Source organism: Python bivittatus, unplaced genomic scaffold, assembly GCF_059951505.1.
Source record: "Python bivittatus isolate LINGU-HERP-01145 unplaced genomic scaffold, Pbiv_v1 ctg000610_np1212, whole genome shotgun sequence".
In the NCBI taxonomy this organism is placed as follows: Eukaryota; Metazoa; Chordata; class Lepidosauria; order Squamata; family Pythonidae; genus Python; species Python bivittatus.
The window spans coordinates 30,351,721-30,367,818 of NW_028277088.1; the positions used below are offsets into that span (position 1 = coordinate 30,351,721).

General features: G+C 34.7%; 1 protein-coding gene across 1 annotated transcript in view; it reads left to right on the forward strand.

Moving 5' to 3' along the window:
* The window catches only part of DNAH11 (dynein axonemal heavy chain 11), a 149,306-nt gene that overhangs the window by 9,559 nt on the left and 123,649 nt on the right, over positions 1 to 16,098 (forward strand). The window contains exons 3-12 of the mRNA XM_088150680.1: positions 1,047 to 1,243; positions 1,708 to 1,891; positions 3,564 to 3,663; positions 4,581 to 4,792; positions 5,314 to 5,547; positions 6,784 to 6,951; positions 9,015 to 9,131; positions 12,454 to 12,591; positions 12,684 to 12,808; positions 13,220 to 13,415. Of these exons, the coding sequence (XP_088006806.1) occupies positions 1,047 to 1,243; positions 1,708 to 1,891; positions 3,564 to 3,663; positions 4,581 to 4,792; positions 5,314 to 5,547; positions 6,784 to 6,951; positions 9,015 to 9,131; positions 12,454 to 12,591; positions 12,684 to 12,808; positions 13,220 to 13,415 (1,671 nt within the window). The remainder of the gene's footprint in view (positions 1 to 1,046; positions 1,244 to 1,707; positions 1,892 to 3,563; positions 3,664 to 4,580; positions 4,793 to 5,313; positions 5,548 to 6,783; positions 6,952 to 9,014; positions 9,132 to 12,453; positions 12,592 to 12,683; positions 12,809 to 13,219; positions 13,416 to 16,098) is intronic.

Here is a 16,098-nt window from a genome sequence, read left to right on the forward strand (position 1 = left end):
AACAGAATGGAGTTCAATCCAATGTCATGGCATTTACATAGTAAAGGAAACACAATTTATCCCTGTAGTTTGAATCCTAAATGTACAGTCTGAAACTCAATTCAAGGGACTCTTCCATGAATGCAACAAGGCCAGAAAATGTTTCTCTATTTTCTCCTGGTAATCCCCTTTGCTACTTCTCATGTTCCTCTGGAAATAATCCCCAGAGCATGTATTTACAGAATGAAATGAGAATTGGCAAATAATGTTAGTAAGAGTTAATTTATGCAAAGTATGGCCCAGCTATCAAAGTTAATCCTTTTCTGATCTAAACTAGTCTCTAAATCATTTTTTAAATCAGATGGAAAATTCATAAAGTGTTATCCTTCCACTCTGTTTTCCCAATCAATGTTGAAGATTCCTGAAATCGTTTTAGAGTAACAGTAGAGGTGATGGAAAGCCCATGTCCTTCATACATCAAAGTTCATATTTCGTCTGAATCTGTACTTATTAATGAGACCAAATGGAAGCTGAATATAATGTATCTCTGTTCATATGTATTTACAAGTACTAAAGAACATGGTATAACATGTATGGGGTATATATGGGGTAGTCTGTTTTGTGTTGGCCATAGGAATTCTATGTTCTTAGCTGATAGTCCAGCATACAAATTTAATAATAAATAAATAAAATAGTAGAATGGAGTATAGTATTTGCAAACCTGTATTTGTGTTTACACCTTGAAGCGTTTTGAAGCCACAAACTTATCAGTGTGTGTCTGTACATATTAATACAAACAGAATATAAATTAACAAATGTAAACCTTTTTGCTGTAGAATTACAAAATACATAATGCAGTAAGATATCCTCTTTCATTAAATAGTCTTCCTGTGAGTTGTCAGTGCATAGTGTTTCACTGTAGAAGTTAATGTAATTGTTTTGGGGGTGTTTATCAAAGAAAATGTAGTTTATGTGGACTATAATAACAAAAATTAGGACTTCAAAAATAATGTAAAGTTTGAAGATTTTTTTTTATATCATTGACTTCTTGTCCCTTCTGCTACCAGGTTGTAGTTCCTGTTCTTTCCAGTAAGAAAAATAATGGATCTTGGCCACATGTTATTTCCCAGGATATGGAGCGGCATATAGAGATAATGAAAAATAAGACCTATGTTATGAATGGAATTGTGTCTGGGAGAATTCTTCTTCCTCTTCCAACAATTGCAACAGAGACGGAGTTGCAGGATATATGCACTGAAAATAAGTGAGTACTATATACCTATATGTGTAAACACAGCACACAAAGATATCAGACTTTACGTTCTGTCAAAATATATATTTTGGGTCAAGTTGCCATCAGTGTTATTAGTGTGGTATCAGATAAAAAGATTGCAGAGTTTGTATATCCGTACCACAAATCAACTGAAAGAGCAGCTACTTCTTGATTTTCAAAATGCCCTTGTGATGCTAATATCATCTCAGAACATATACTTTACTTATCCCTGCAAAGAAAAATTCTGTCTATTTAGTGTACTTTAAAAAAAAAAATTGAGAATTGCTTAATTCATCAGTTAAACAGAGAACGTGATAAGATATTTAAGCAATACCATCTATTATTGGATCAGAACCAAATAATAAAAGCACAGCCAGAATATAGTGCAGTTAGTTTCAGTGTCATTTTCAGCATCTCTAAGAATGGGAAACCATTCTTTATTCTCTACTTTTCAGGCAGAATTCCCAGATAAGGTCAGTACTGCATGAAGTAGAGTCAATGGTTATCAAGTGGTCACACCAGATACGAAACATTTTGGAAAAGACTCAACCTCCTTTTAACAATGTTCATCCAGATCCTCAGAGTGAACTTAAGTTTTGGAAAGAAAGAAAAGACAATCTCTTGTGTATATATGATCAGGTAGGTAGCTTCTACTCTAATAATAATTTGTGACTTGTTCTTTAATAATATGTACTGGAGGAGAAAATGAAGATGTTAATTTCTGATCAACAGATGAACTTTGGGGGTGCAAATTAGTCTATAGTGGCTGGGGGCATTCTACAGAATAATTTATTGCAGCTTGCTTAGATGTGTACATAGCTTCACAATTTATTTATTTAAATAAATTATATATAAATTTATAAACTTCAGTCGGTGATTCTAATCAGTGTGCAAAAGCAAAAGCTGCAGCTAATAAATAGTAGCTGTAATAAAATACAGTAATACACAATAAAAACACTATAAATATGATTAAAAAAAACCAATATTACATTCCTGGCACAAGGAGTTCTACAGTACAAAATTCCAATGATCTTCCAGAACAGCACAGTTTTAATGAGCTTCTGGAAGGCCATGAGGGTAAGATCTTCTCACTCATGTATAGTTTAAGAATGAGATTTCAAAAGTGGTACTACTAACACCAACATTCACAAATATCTTGCTTGTTCTGTACATAGAAAGGCATCCACTACAAGACGATGTGACTTTCCCATTTCCTAAACATGCTGGATTAACGGATGGCCATTAGTGTTCTCTACAGTGGCGATGCATGCATTTTGGGAGAACAGGTTATGGATAGATTATCATGGAGATACCTATCTATGTGGTCACTAGAAGTCAAAAGTGACTTGATGGCACATAATCAACTACTGTTCTCAGTTACATTCTAGAAATTGGCCAGACATATTATCCAGCAAAACTTTGGCAGAAGTTCCAGAACATGCACTCAAACACACAATATGACACAAGTAGATAAGAATCTTTATTGCAAACTAGTGAAGCCATGTAAAACAGTTGATTGCCCTCTGTCTAAGTGAGGATGCAAATTCCCTCTTATACCCCAGGGCTGCTCAAATCAGTTGCCACTTCTTTCCTCTGTATTTAAATGAACTCTTCAGTGCACTTCACTGCCTTGCAAATGAGCAGCTGTTAATTGTTTTAAGTGACCTCTGGCTCTTGGTTGAACTGTCACATAAACTTTGCATTTGTTTAACCATGATAAAAAATCAACCACCATTGGCTGATTTAAGAAGTAAAATGTTAAATGTGGGACCTATTAGTACACAGTGGCCACCAGACCCCTTGTGGATTAGCAGGTTGATATGGCAGCAAGCGATCTGTACACTTTAAATTATGCTTGGTTGCAAAACGGAACTCAGTGAAGCTTCTTTAAGTCTAACACATATATCTGGAAGATATTTTGAGTCAGCTGATTGCAGTCAACCTATTTGGTTCATACTAAGGCTTGAATAATTTTGATAAAGCAATTATGTCCATAGGGGCCATAACAGGTAAAATTGCACACTTTATCTTTATTAAAAATTAATTGATAAATAAGACTTGCAGTGACAAGAATTAGTGCAAAAACAGCCCTTTTGGGGGGAAAAACAGCCTTTCTGGCCATCTATCCTTTCAACTATTTCTATTTGAGAATACGTAGTTGAAGATTTGAGCATGTTAGAATGATTGGCATTTCATTCTTAAGTTTGTATAGGGCCATTTATGAAGCTTGACCTTTCCAAAGTCTTTTTAAATTCACCTTGTCATGTGGCAAATGCACATGATATTTACTAAAGATCTTTTTCGATTCCAGCTTAAGAGCCCTATTGTTCAAAAACTGATTGGGATCTTAAAAGTCAAGATGAGCAGTTATTATCCAACTTTTCAGGATATTTATAAGGATGTAGAAAATGGTAAGGCTTCTTTGAATCAAATTAACATATTTATATAAATGTGGACCAAATGATGTTGGGCTCAGGCGACAAGCCAGTTGGTGAATTCCTGTCGCAACCAATGGATCAATATAAATAAAAATGTGGACAGAATATATTTATCAAATCCATGTTTTTTGCTGTATCATAATAATTTTGCATTAAAATATTGCTTTGGGAGATATTCTGATTAAGTCAATCAGTCTTATATGCCATACTTCACTGTGTTAATTTTGGATATTTCCCTATGTATATAATTAAAGTAACATATTGTGTGTCTTGTAAACATTATTTTGAAGCTGTCACTTGTAGACAATCTGTTTCTAACATAAAAATGGTTTTAAAATGTTTTGCTCATTTTTACATATTGATTAAATGAAATGTCAATGGAAAATCATTAAAATACATGTTATTTTTATAAGGTACTGTGCTCCAAAAGAACTAAGCAGATGATTCATTTCCACATTGCTCTCAGGCAGAACATTATATCATTGTCTTTTTTTGCAGTTTGAAAAAAAAATGCACACTAGTTTGTAGCTGCATGTTAACCTTTAATCAGGAAAAGTGCATTTAGAATTTTGAAAGTATGTTGTGGCTGTTCTCATACAATGATTACCAAGCAGTTTGGCCAAGCGTTCCACAGGATGCTTTCTATGATGCCAACTTAGCTATTTGCAGGATGCAGATAATTTTATTTCCCTGTCTCCTTGTGTTACTGGAGCCAGGTGAAACAGGGAGCCTAATGGTCTTGGAGTAGCATCTTTGGCCAGGTTGATTACTATCCTTGGAAGATTATCATTTTCTTCCTAAATGTGAGTATCCATAAGAATACTGTATATGCTAGCCTAAGTTAAGGAACTACACTACAAAGTAGTTTCAGTTCCTTCTTTCTTCTACAGCACTTATTGAAGCCCAAGATATCGACTTATATCTAAAACCCCTGCAAAGACATATTCAGTATTTTCAAGAGACAGAATTTCCAGGGATACGTATTTTGATTCCCCCTTTGTTTCACACCATCTGCCTGATCTGGAGTCATTCCAAATTTTACAACATGCCAGCACGAATCATATCTCTACTGCAGGAATTCTGCAATCTGTTCATTCATCAGGTAGCAACATTTTAAATAATAAAATAAATGGAATGTAATAGATACCTATTTCTGTACGAACTTGTCTGACGATTAAAGTCAGGGAGGGAGGTTTACTTAAATATATCCATGCTTTTAGAGGCCCATATGTACAGCATACAAAAGAAGGATTTCTCCTACATTATTTACAATATATGAAATTTATATCATGTTTACTTCATAGGCCCCTGCAAGGGTGGGGGAAGTGAAGAAATGTGCATCATGATATATAAACCCTGTAATTTAGATACTTGTTCCAATGATGAGATACACAAGGATGGCAAGTATGAAAGATTAAGTTTGGCAAGATGAGACTGGAGTGTACATTTATCACTTTTTTGTAATGGATGTCTAAACACCACTATTTCCAATTTTAGGAAGAATTTAAAACCTTCCTTTATAGCGAGGCATTTTAAGAGGTATATTAATAATAGCACATTGTTGTGTTAGTCAATTATATTTTATATTTTAAAACATTTGATTGCATTATTTTTTTCCCTTAGGCTATATTATATCTTTCACCAGAAAATATTATGAAAAGGGAAACAGAAGAAACTTTGGAACAAGTACAAAGTGCTCTTAATACTTTAAGGAGTTTTAAGGATGCCTTTTTTAATGAAAGAAAACAAATCGCAACTTATTTCACTAGCAGTCAAGAAGTTAGATTTTGGGATTTTCAGCCACAGATGGTATTTTCCAGATTTGATATGTTTTTAAATCGCCTGGAGAAAATAGAGGTATTATTTACCATTCTATCCATTAAAATTATGGTTAGAGTATATTACTTGAAAAATTATGTGGAATTTTCTTTAATGGGAACTTTACATGACAGCAAGGCAAGTATTTATATATGTAGGGAAAGAGAAGAAAGATTATTTACAATTATAACTCCCGAAGTTATAGTTAATTACCTGAATGTGTGTATATAACTAAATCATACGCATGTATTTCCTTTTAATGCTAGAATTGGTTTTTTTTTTTAAGTCCATTAATTCAGTGGCAGAAATACCAGTGTTCTTTTAATTAATATAAATTATAGGTAGTCCCCTGGTTAAGAACACCTCGGTTACAGACTACCCATAGTTAAGAACAGAGCCTACTGTAGCAAAATTCAAGTTAAATACACAATAATTCACGTTAAATACACAATGGTTCAAGTTCATTACACAGTATTATGCAATAACACTGTTCCAGCTTATATACAAATTCGACTTAAGGACAAATCTTGGGAACAGAACTCGTTCTTAAACTGGGGACTACCTGTATTTGCATAGGATGCAGCTTTCTTTAATTCAACATTACTTTTACATAGACAAAAAGGAATAGTTGTGACCGTATGATCCAGAGATAATGGACATTTGCCAACCTAGTAAGGAAAAAAAAAGCAAAAAGGAAATAATTGGTTCCTGAGATATTGTAGAATTTAATTTATTAATGATGAGTTTTGCAATACTCTACGAACTAACAAATTAATTTTTTTCTTTTCTGCATTTTCTATTTTTCCTTTTCCTTTTATTCTTTTTAGTTTATATTAGTTTTTAGCTTTTTATTGTAATATTTAATGAAATTACTATTAAAAAAAGAATCTAAGATTGTAAAATTGGGGCTGGAGGAAGTCTGTTTTGCTGTGGCCTAAGAACTAGACCCTGGTTTCTCAGGACAGACTCACTTGTTCTTTTCCTCATTCTGTCATTCTGTTCAAAATAAATCTCCCCCTTTTTTCTGATTTAAGTGTCTGTAATCCCCCCACCCCCATACATACAAAGATAAGCTGTGATTATTATCAGAGATCAGAAAACAGCAACTCACTATTTGCCTTCGAGATGACACTGTATGTCTCAGGGCAGTCACATATATGAGCACCCAATCTACATGGGTCAAAAATATTGCCTGTTTCTGTTTCAGGAGACACTTTCATTAGATTTAGTTCATTATGACAAGAGTATTACTAATGATTATCTTTATTTTTTCAGAATATTTTTGTTACTATGCTTGAGTTTGAAAAGTTGGAGAAACTGGAATTTGGTGGAATCAAAGGGAAATATTTGAATGCTCAAATATGCAAACTGAATGAAGAATTTATCGAGTCTTGTAACACTTTTAAAGAGAAAACATATGACCCTTTAGACTACAGCAATATGGTAATCTTTCATTTAGCATATTGTGTGTGCCATTTTTATAGATAAGAAACACAAGTGTGAGGTATAATGTAAAAATGAAGTTGACTATATTTAAAGACTGATCCAAAGATGAGTAAAGTGAGAAAAGTTTGAACTTGGAAATTCCCACCATACAAAGCTTGCATTTTTTAACTATCAGTATTTGTGCTGCCTATCAAGAGCAGACTTTCCCTGTCTGATGCCCTTTAAAACTGTAGTCCAGTATTTTCTCAGACTGGAGAAGATTACTTAAGAATGTTACTCTATGGAGTACAAGATCCCAGGGATCTCATACTCTGTAACACGCCCCTGCCCGCCCACACTTCCCAGTACCTGCCTGCTGCCCTTGCCGGCCTGCCCATGCTCTCCAGTGCCTGCTTATTGCCCTTGCCGGCCTGCCTCCACTTCCAGCGCCCTCCTGCTACCCTTGCCAGCCCACCCATGCTCTCCAGCACCTGCCTGCAGCACCCCCCATTCCCCCACACTCCTTACCTGGGGCTCCCACCTCTTCCCACTTAACGACCCGCATGGTCTTGGAGTTATGACAGCAACAGGGACTCCAAGGATTGCTGTCACTAACAATGAAATCATGAGATATCATACAACTACATAGCTGAGTGATGGCAATACCAGTCCCAGATACAAGGACTATCTGTATAACATTATCAGGAAAATTATATGATGTTGGTAGATTTTGACAGCCACCAAATTCTGGATGCAATCTTGCTGCTTAAATCTGTCTGAAATAAATGGGATTTTGTTTTAATTTAAATAAATTTGTTAACATTTAGAGGCCACCCAATTCCACCAGGCTCTAGGTAGTTTAAAAATTTAAAAACAAGAAACAATATTTAAAAAAAAAAAAAAAGCTCATGCGGAAAAAACAATTCATAAGAAATAAAAAAATGCTGCAGAGGCTCAACGTCTATCCTACCCCAAAGCCTAGTAGAATTGCTAGGTCGTCACTGCCTTTCTGAACATCATCTGAGTGGGAGCCAAATGGATGCTGTTCCAATTTTCTATGTCAAAATAGAAAAACCATACATGTACGATTGCAACTTTGATTGAAGATTTTTTTTTCCCCTTCTCAACTTTAAATATTGTACTGCATTTACATATTCTGGAAAATCACTGTGTGATCCAAAGCGTTTGATACTGCCGTTCCTTTACCAGAAAATCATAGCAAATTTACAATATATTCAGAAAGTTTTTTTTAAGTGAGCCCTGTTTAGTAGAATCTATTAAATTGATATAATTTACCATAATGATTCCTGGCTTACTTGTCTGACTTAAAAGCTAATATAACTGAATGTAAGGATTGTTGCTACAACTTAAAATGAGAAGATTAAACAATAAGGCTTGATAAAACTTGCTGGAAAAATAACTTGATACAGAAAGATAAGCAAAGTTTATCACTTGTTGACCTAGTTCAGGCTATTTTTCCAAGTAAGAAGAACTACTCAGATGTAATTCAGGTATACCAATGACATAGCTAAATTATTTTAACTTCTGCTGTAGATTTGAAGTTGTTAGGGGACCCATTTTCAGATGTTAATGTACTTTGCTTTACTTACTTTTTAACATGAGATAAGCTTGGCCTGTTGAATTTGGGAATCCTCCTGCTTCTTTAAGAGGAACTCAAGACATCTGTTCCAAAGTCCTGCCCTAAAGGACTACTGCAGCTACAGTTAGGTCTACCTGACTGCCAAGCACCACTTTTACCTTTATATGAAAAGATCAGAGCAGCACAAATATTTTGAAGCCTTCAGCGTGCCTGGCTTTTTGGAGTCCTGGATATTGTTGTTACTGTCTCAGTCCTGAAAATGTTCAGTGAGCATTACAAACAAAGGGAGTTATTCTCCCTTTGTTTGCCATTTCTTCTCTATTCTAGTCTGGTAGGAAGCCCAAATGATTTGAACAGAATCCTTAGCCAATAGCATTAACTTTCTGATTTAATAGTTATTTCCTTACATTCTTTATTGATTATATCCTGCAATTCCTTTAAAAAAAAATAAATATATTTGCCATGAATTTGCCTTCTACAGGAATTTGAAGAAGACTGTGCTGATTTTAAACACAAAATTTTGGAATTTGAAAGACGTCTTGGGTCAATTTTTTGTGTGGGATTTCTTGATTGTTCAGGTTTGGAGTCGGCATTTAAGGTCAGTTACATAAATCACAATAAATGAATGTCATATTTTTGGCTGCCAAATCTATATTATAACTTATCATAATATTATAGTATTATATTCACAGTGGTAAGAGTGCAGATAAAATGCTCAGAAACACGTTTATAACAGTGGAAATTAGCTGACACTATTGGGTGTAATCTTGGAGTAATTATTTAGTAAGACACCAACATTTAAGCAAAACGACTTTCAGGATTAGTCCAAAAAAGTATTACCTCAGGTAAAAGACAAAGTACTTCTTCCTCAGTTTTACATGTAGACTAAATTGAATCTTCAACACTGAAGATAAGACATAATCTTCTGTACTAGGAGGCAGAAACTAATTTAAGGGCTGATGACTCTCCCATATATCCTCCAGTACCTCCTGCCTAAAGTCATCACCTTACTCTGTTTCATGTTAGTGCTGGAGATGAAAATTATCCTATATATGTCTTTATGTGAACATTTCCCATTTGTTGCATTGATGCTCATGGGGAAAAGGTTCTTAACCATTTGCTGTATCATTCATTTTTTGACTTAAAATGGGTGGACAACTGGGGGAGAGGGGAGGGCCACACTTTTAATTTGTTTGATATCCAAGAACTGCAGAGGGATGGCTATGATGTCATCAATAGTCAATAGCCAGTTGCAAATTTTTGTTCTTTTTTAAGAGTTTAAGTGTGTTAAAAGGCAAAATGGGCATATTAAAAAAGAACTTAAGACACCCATTTTGTTCCTTAGACACCCCAAGGCACTCAAAGTAGTGTTGAGGGCTCACAGAGATCTAAAATGACAATAGCAATAATTGGATGCAAGGTTCAAATGTACTTATATGGTTCCTAGAGAAACATCCTAATGATTATAGAACCTGCGACACTGAATTTTCCCTTTTGGGATAGAATATGTCATACACAGACATGCACCTGCAGAATGGGAAGAACCTATGCCAGCCCTAGAAAATCACTATGCTGTTTTCCTTCCTGTTGAAACCACTGGTGGGGATAGACAAAACGGTGTGAAAAACACTAGTTCAATAGGTTTGGAAGCAGTTTTGGTCTGCAGAAATGATGACATTGGGATTTTCTCAGTTATGGTTTTTCTGTTTCCTTCCTCATTATACTGTTTGAGAGGTTTGATTTAGACCAGTGTTTCTTAAACGTTTTCTTTCAGGACCCCTTCCCACTTTTAAAAATTATGGAGGACCCCAAAAGAGCTTTAGTTTTTATGGGTTATATTTATCAATATTTACTGTTTTAAAATTTAAAATTGATGCATTCATTGCCACTACCACTTCTCATAATTGTTTGATGGGAATTTAATATTGTATTAAATATTAAATTTAATATTGTATTAAAAATTTGCAAGGGCTGGCAAATAATCTTAATTTTATGGACCCCTGAAAAGGTCTTAGGGAATCCCCAGGAGTCCTCAGATCACACACAAGTTTGTTATGGACACAGCTTAACCTAGCTAGAGTCCTAAGAATGTTGGGGGAGAACACTGTGTTTTAGATAAGCCTAATAGGATTTTTTTTATTTTTTACCAGAACAAATTATTTGAATATACTCTTTAGCTTCCTAAAGTGTCCTGGGCATATATTGTCATTCAAAATCATAGTTTTAAGACTATCCATAATAATACATTCCAGGCTTGTGAGTTTAGAGAGAATTAAATTTAGCAGCTCCTGTTTGATGCTTGACATCTTGTATAATTTTGTCACCTTGACAGCTACTTCATATTTTTCAAAATAAAAGTAACCTTTTCTGCTATTGATTTTGTACGTGACAACATTTTAAAGCAAGCAGCTGCTATGTTTAACTTATTAGGCCTATTTTTATGAGAAGATGATATTTGTAAATAACTTCATTAATGTTAGCTATACATTTTCAAAATTGCTATGAAACAATCAGAATATAAATATATTACCTCTACTTAAATAAAGCATAGGAAAGAAAATCTTGGTATTTTATCCCTTGGTCCCTGAAATGATTCCAATTGTAGAATGTTTTTTTAATTGTTAGTCTTTATGATGTGCTTTTATTGCACACTGCCCAGAGTCACATTCTCTGAGATGGGTGGCGATAGATAGATAGATAGATAGATAGATAGATAGATAGATAGATAGATAGATAGATAGATAGATTCCAGAGGGCTACTGCTAATGATTGTTTAAAAAATGCAATAAATTAACATGTCAATTCTGAAGAATAATTTTTATTAAGTTACTAACTTTTTAGGGAGAAGTAATTGGAAATGTAATAATTTTATATTTGATATCTGGGAGTTAAACTCAAAGCATTGATATAGGTAACAGGCTAGAAACCAGGAGCCTGTGAGTTCTAGTCCCACCTTAGGCACAAAGCCAGCTGGGTGACCTTGGGACAGTCACTCTCTCAGCCCTAGGAAAAACCTTGCCAAGAAAACTGCAGGGACTAGTCCAGGCAGTCACCAGGAGTCAAGGCTGACTCAAAGGCGCCCCAAAAAAAGAAAGATTGGGCATACCGTTCCTAATATAATTAAACATAGTTCTTTAAGCAGAGAACATGATGAATCTGAACGATCTTTCTCCTCTTGTGTTCCAACTTCCTTGATCTTAACCTGGTGCTTTTGTTCAGTTCCTGTTGCAATCAAAATGGGGAACTTGCATCCTTCAATTTAATAAGATTAATCTGGTACTGAATTACAGTACCCCCATATTGGCACATAATAGAAAACTGATTTAAAGAGCCAGGCAAATTGAAGGACCAACAATCTTACATAAGTGGAAAGAGGGTAGAAACAAGAGATGTGATAGAGGAATGCATGAATTTATTGCTCGCTTCTGGATTAAGACAAGAACGTAACTTCCAAGCAGACCCATTGCACACAATTTTACTTTTGCCATTCAATGTTTGGTTAGTTTGGGTGTCGAATTAATGGTTTTGTATGTGATTCTTTTTTTTCAAACTTGCCAAGTTAATCCAGTTTTTCCTGGAAGATAAATGAAGATCGGTGATCCGTGCTATTTAATCAAATCTGCTTATGCTTGCTTTTCATAGATTGCTCTTGATTTCTGCAGTCAGGGATTTTTGTTTTGTTTTGTTTTGTTTTGTTTTGTTTTGAAGTTCTGTTGTCTTACCAAATAGACATAGGAAGTTAAAGAGAAAACTTACAACTGTCGCATTTCACTTTTGTTACAACTTTTTTCAGACTTTCAGAATGTTAAATTGTTGCTCTACTTCTTTCTGTGCTGAAAAAAATCTGGAAAAGTTCGGTACTGTTCTCTCCAAGCTGGGAACAAGGAAGGTTGATATAATCATGTCCTTTATTTATACAGCTTATAACCATTCTTGGATCTTTTCTGGAGAAACCAGTTATTGCAGATATTTTTAGCACAAATTATAAGATTTTGCTACAGATGTTTGATGAAGAGTTGAGAAATTGTAAATACTTGTATGATGAACACCTTAAACAGGTATGTGGAAGTTTAAGAGAAAAATAGTCCATATGCATTTCTCTTAAGATCTCTTTCTGCAGAATTACCCACCTCTTCTTTAATAATTACAGGAGGAAGAGGGTACTGAAATCATAAATAAAAACATGTCATCAACTTCAGGAAACCTTAAATGGTCTCGAGAAATTAAAGCCCGCATATGGTCATTTTGGTCAAATTTCTCATTTGTTCCCCATCAGTAAGTAAATCTCTTTGGGAGTAGGAATTCTTCATGCTGGTTGGGGAATTCTGGAAGTTCACACATCTTGAAGTTTCCAAGGTTGAGAAACACTGTGGTAGAGACATTGTGTTGAAGTAAGATTCAACTGAAATTCAGATTGGAAGAAATGTGGGTGAATGGCACTCTGGGCTATATAAATATGATGTAATAATAATAATAATAATAATAATAATAATAATAATAATAATAATTCTATCTTTTCATTTTCAAGCAAACATCTTGAGCCAGACATGAGTGGTGTAACTGAATACTTACTGCAAAATATTTCCATTCAAATTCCCATTAAACAGTATGCATTTTGCTGGCATCAATCAATAAGTTTATTGTTGTGACCATTTTGCTAATATGATATTTTGTCTTCCTTTTTAGAGTCATGGAAAGTTTTGAAGGTACTTTAATTTATCAGAAATATATAGAAATGTTGAGGTTACTTGACCAATATGAAGATCAGATCTATTATAAATGGAAATCCAAGGTGGATGATATTTGTCTGTTTAATTTAGATCAACCTCTGATTAAGCGAAATGATAAAGATGGTCTTCTTAGTGTGAATTTTGACCCTAAGGTATGGTATGAACATTTTAATTTCCTAGATATGCTGGCCTTATGAATAATATTGTAAACAAAAACGTGAAGTCCATTGAATTTAACTGGACTAGTATGTATAGAATTGCAATCCATCTTTCTTTCTTTTTTAATTGCATATTTAATGTTAAGAAACTAAATGAATTCTGTTTACTAAAATTATTTATCGAACTGTATTGCTAGAAGGAACAATTATTCATTCAATTTATATTCTGAGTTTCTAAATTCCATTAGATTCATTGAGAATTGGGAGACTCTCATCCAAGCTAGTTTGGCCTCCAAGAGAAGAAGCAGGATATAAATACATTAAATAAATAAAAACAAAAATGAATAAATTATGAAATTTAGATTACTAGATTAATTTAATTTAATTTAATTAATTTAAATTAATTAATTTAATTAATTTAATCTAAAGCTTAATTTAAATAATATTTAATATTTAAATAATCATCATCATTAAAATTCTCTAGCATTGATCATATTTTTGTTGAGTTGTAGACTTTACAGTAGTAATGTAGTGATAGTAATATATAGTGAGTAGCATCGTTCTTGTTAAATCTAATGGTACCTGGTATTTTCAAATGTGACAATGCTATAAAGCTTGCTAAGTGAGATCTAACACATTTATCCTTACCTTTAGTCATTAAAATTCCTTCTATGGCGCCTATCCAGTCAAGTAAAATAGTGTACATCTGAATATCAGTGCTGGGAGCAAATGATAGGAAAGTACTCATACCCTGATTGTAAGCTCCTAAAACACATTCAACAAACTGTTTTTAGAATCAGAAATGCTGGATTTGACAAAGGAAACTCTCTTGGCCAAGATCATAAATTGAGGCCTGTGTGGAAATGGGGGCTGAGCCATAAAAAATTACACCATAAATCTGCTCAATTAACTCCTTCATTTAATTTACCCTGAAACTCCCTTTGACTGTGAAAAAAAATTCCTCTGGTCCAGCCATTGCAAATCAATCTTTCCTCTTTTGTGCTTCCAACCTATAATGTTGTATTCTAGCAAAGAAAGTACAGTACATGAGCATCTGCATGGAGACATGAGAGTGGTGGGGAATGATGACACATGTGTCACAACATCATTGTGCAAATGACAAAACTTCCATACTTGCATCATATGTAATTGTCATTTTCATAATGATGCCACAATATACTTGTTACTATTTTGATGTCGTCATGCTTGTAACAGCCAGTTATGGCATGATATGTAGCAGTTGTCAACCTGCAACCAATAAATGATACAACATTTCACCAGCCAGCTTATGCCAACCAGTTTCTTCCAGCAAGCCTTCATGTATTTTATAGCACTGGCATGTCTCCATGCAGACAATGGTGAACAGTGATATAGACATACTGTACTTATACATCACACTGCCCCATTATTTTTTAAAAGTTGTTTTATTGAATAAGTCTCAGTCAATTAGATTCCCACTAATTACAATTAGATTTTTGCTAACTACAAACTTAACGAACTACAGCTACTGCATTCGTGTAACAGAATAAGTCACCAACCAAGAAAACCCTATATTGTACCAAAAATCACATTTGTATCTATGTGCATATTTTATTTATTTAAAAGGCTTATATGGCTGCCAATCTCACTGTATGACCCTGTGTGACTAACAACAGTTTAAAACAGCAAGATAATGTAAGAACATAAACAGTGCCCATCTAGTCCAGTAGTCTGTCCTTACAGTGGCCAGCCAACTACACAAGCAAGACCTTCAGAGGCAGTCAGAAGGCTAATAGCTATTGATCCCCATTGCTTGGTACAATCATTTTTTGAAGCCAGTCCAACTGGTAGCCAGCACCACATCTCTTGGTAGTGATTTCTAAATATTTTTTTTCACAATGCGCAAAAAAACCCACAAATAAAATAGCTATAACAACAGCCAATATGATGTCCGCTGTTAAGATATGACTCAAAATGCCCCAAAACATTGAAATCATCATATAAACCAGGCTCACTAAACATCCTGGCCCAGCACTTGGGAGAGCAGCCCAGCCCAGGTCTTGGGGGAACAGCAGAAAGCCATCAAGGAGCCCTTCTGGGTCTTGGAGGAAATTTTGTTCCACAGGGTAAACACCACAGCATTGTGGTGCAGCGTTTCAGCAGCATCAGGTCAATACTGTGTGTAGGACTGAATCTAATATCATATGACATGCTTCCTTGCTTCTGTTCTATAAAAAAATATTTTTAATCTTAATTATATTACTGCTTTTTAAAAACAATTTAATGCATGGAACTAAAGCACATCTGTAGAAAGCCACTCCATTTTATAGTTCTTTCACTGGTGACAATGCAAATTGAAGAAGAACCCTGCGAGATTGGCTATTTCAACTGCTGCTACTTTACTTTGAAGATTCAGAACAAAGCAGTTGTACCTGCTGAGCTGTTTTGGTGCTGTGGTGATAGTGGCTGCTGCAAGAAAGGTGTGCCTAGAGTGCATGCCAGCCTAAGTGCCATGTTCCGGTGGTTCTTTAGAGCAAGGCACCAGAGGAAAGTGTGGGTCTCTGGAGCACCTTGGTGCCTCAAAACAAGTTATGGGTGAAGAAAGACACAGCAACATTCTGGATGCCAATGTCTCATTATCACAGCACTCAGATAAAGTGTTGAGGCATCCCGCTAATTTGCCAGCAGTGCAGCTTGG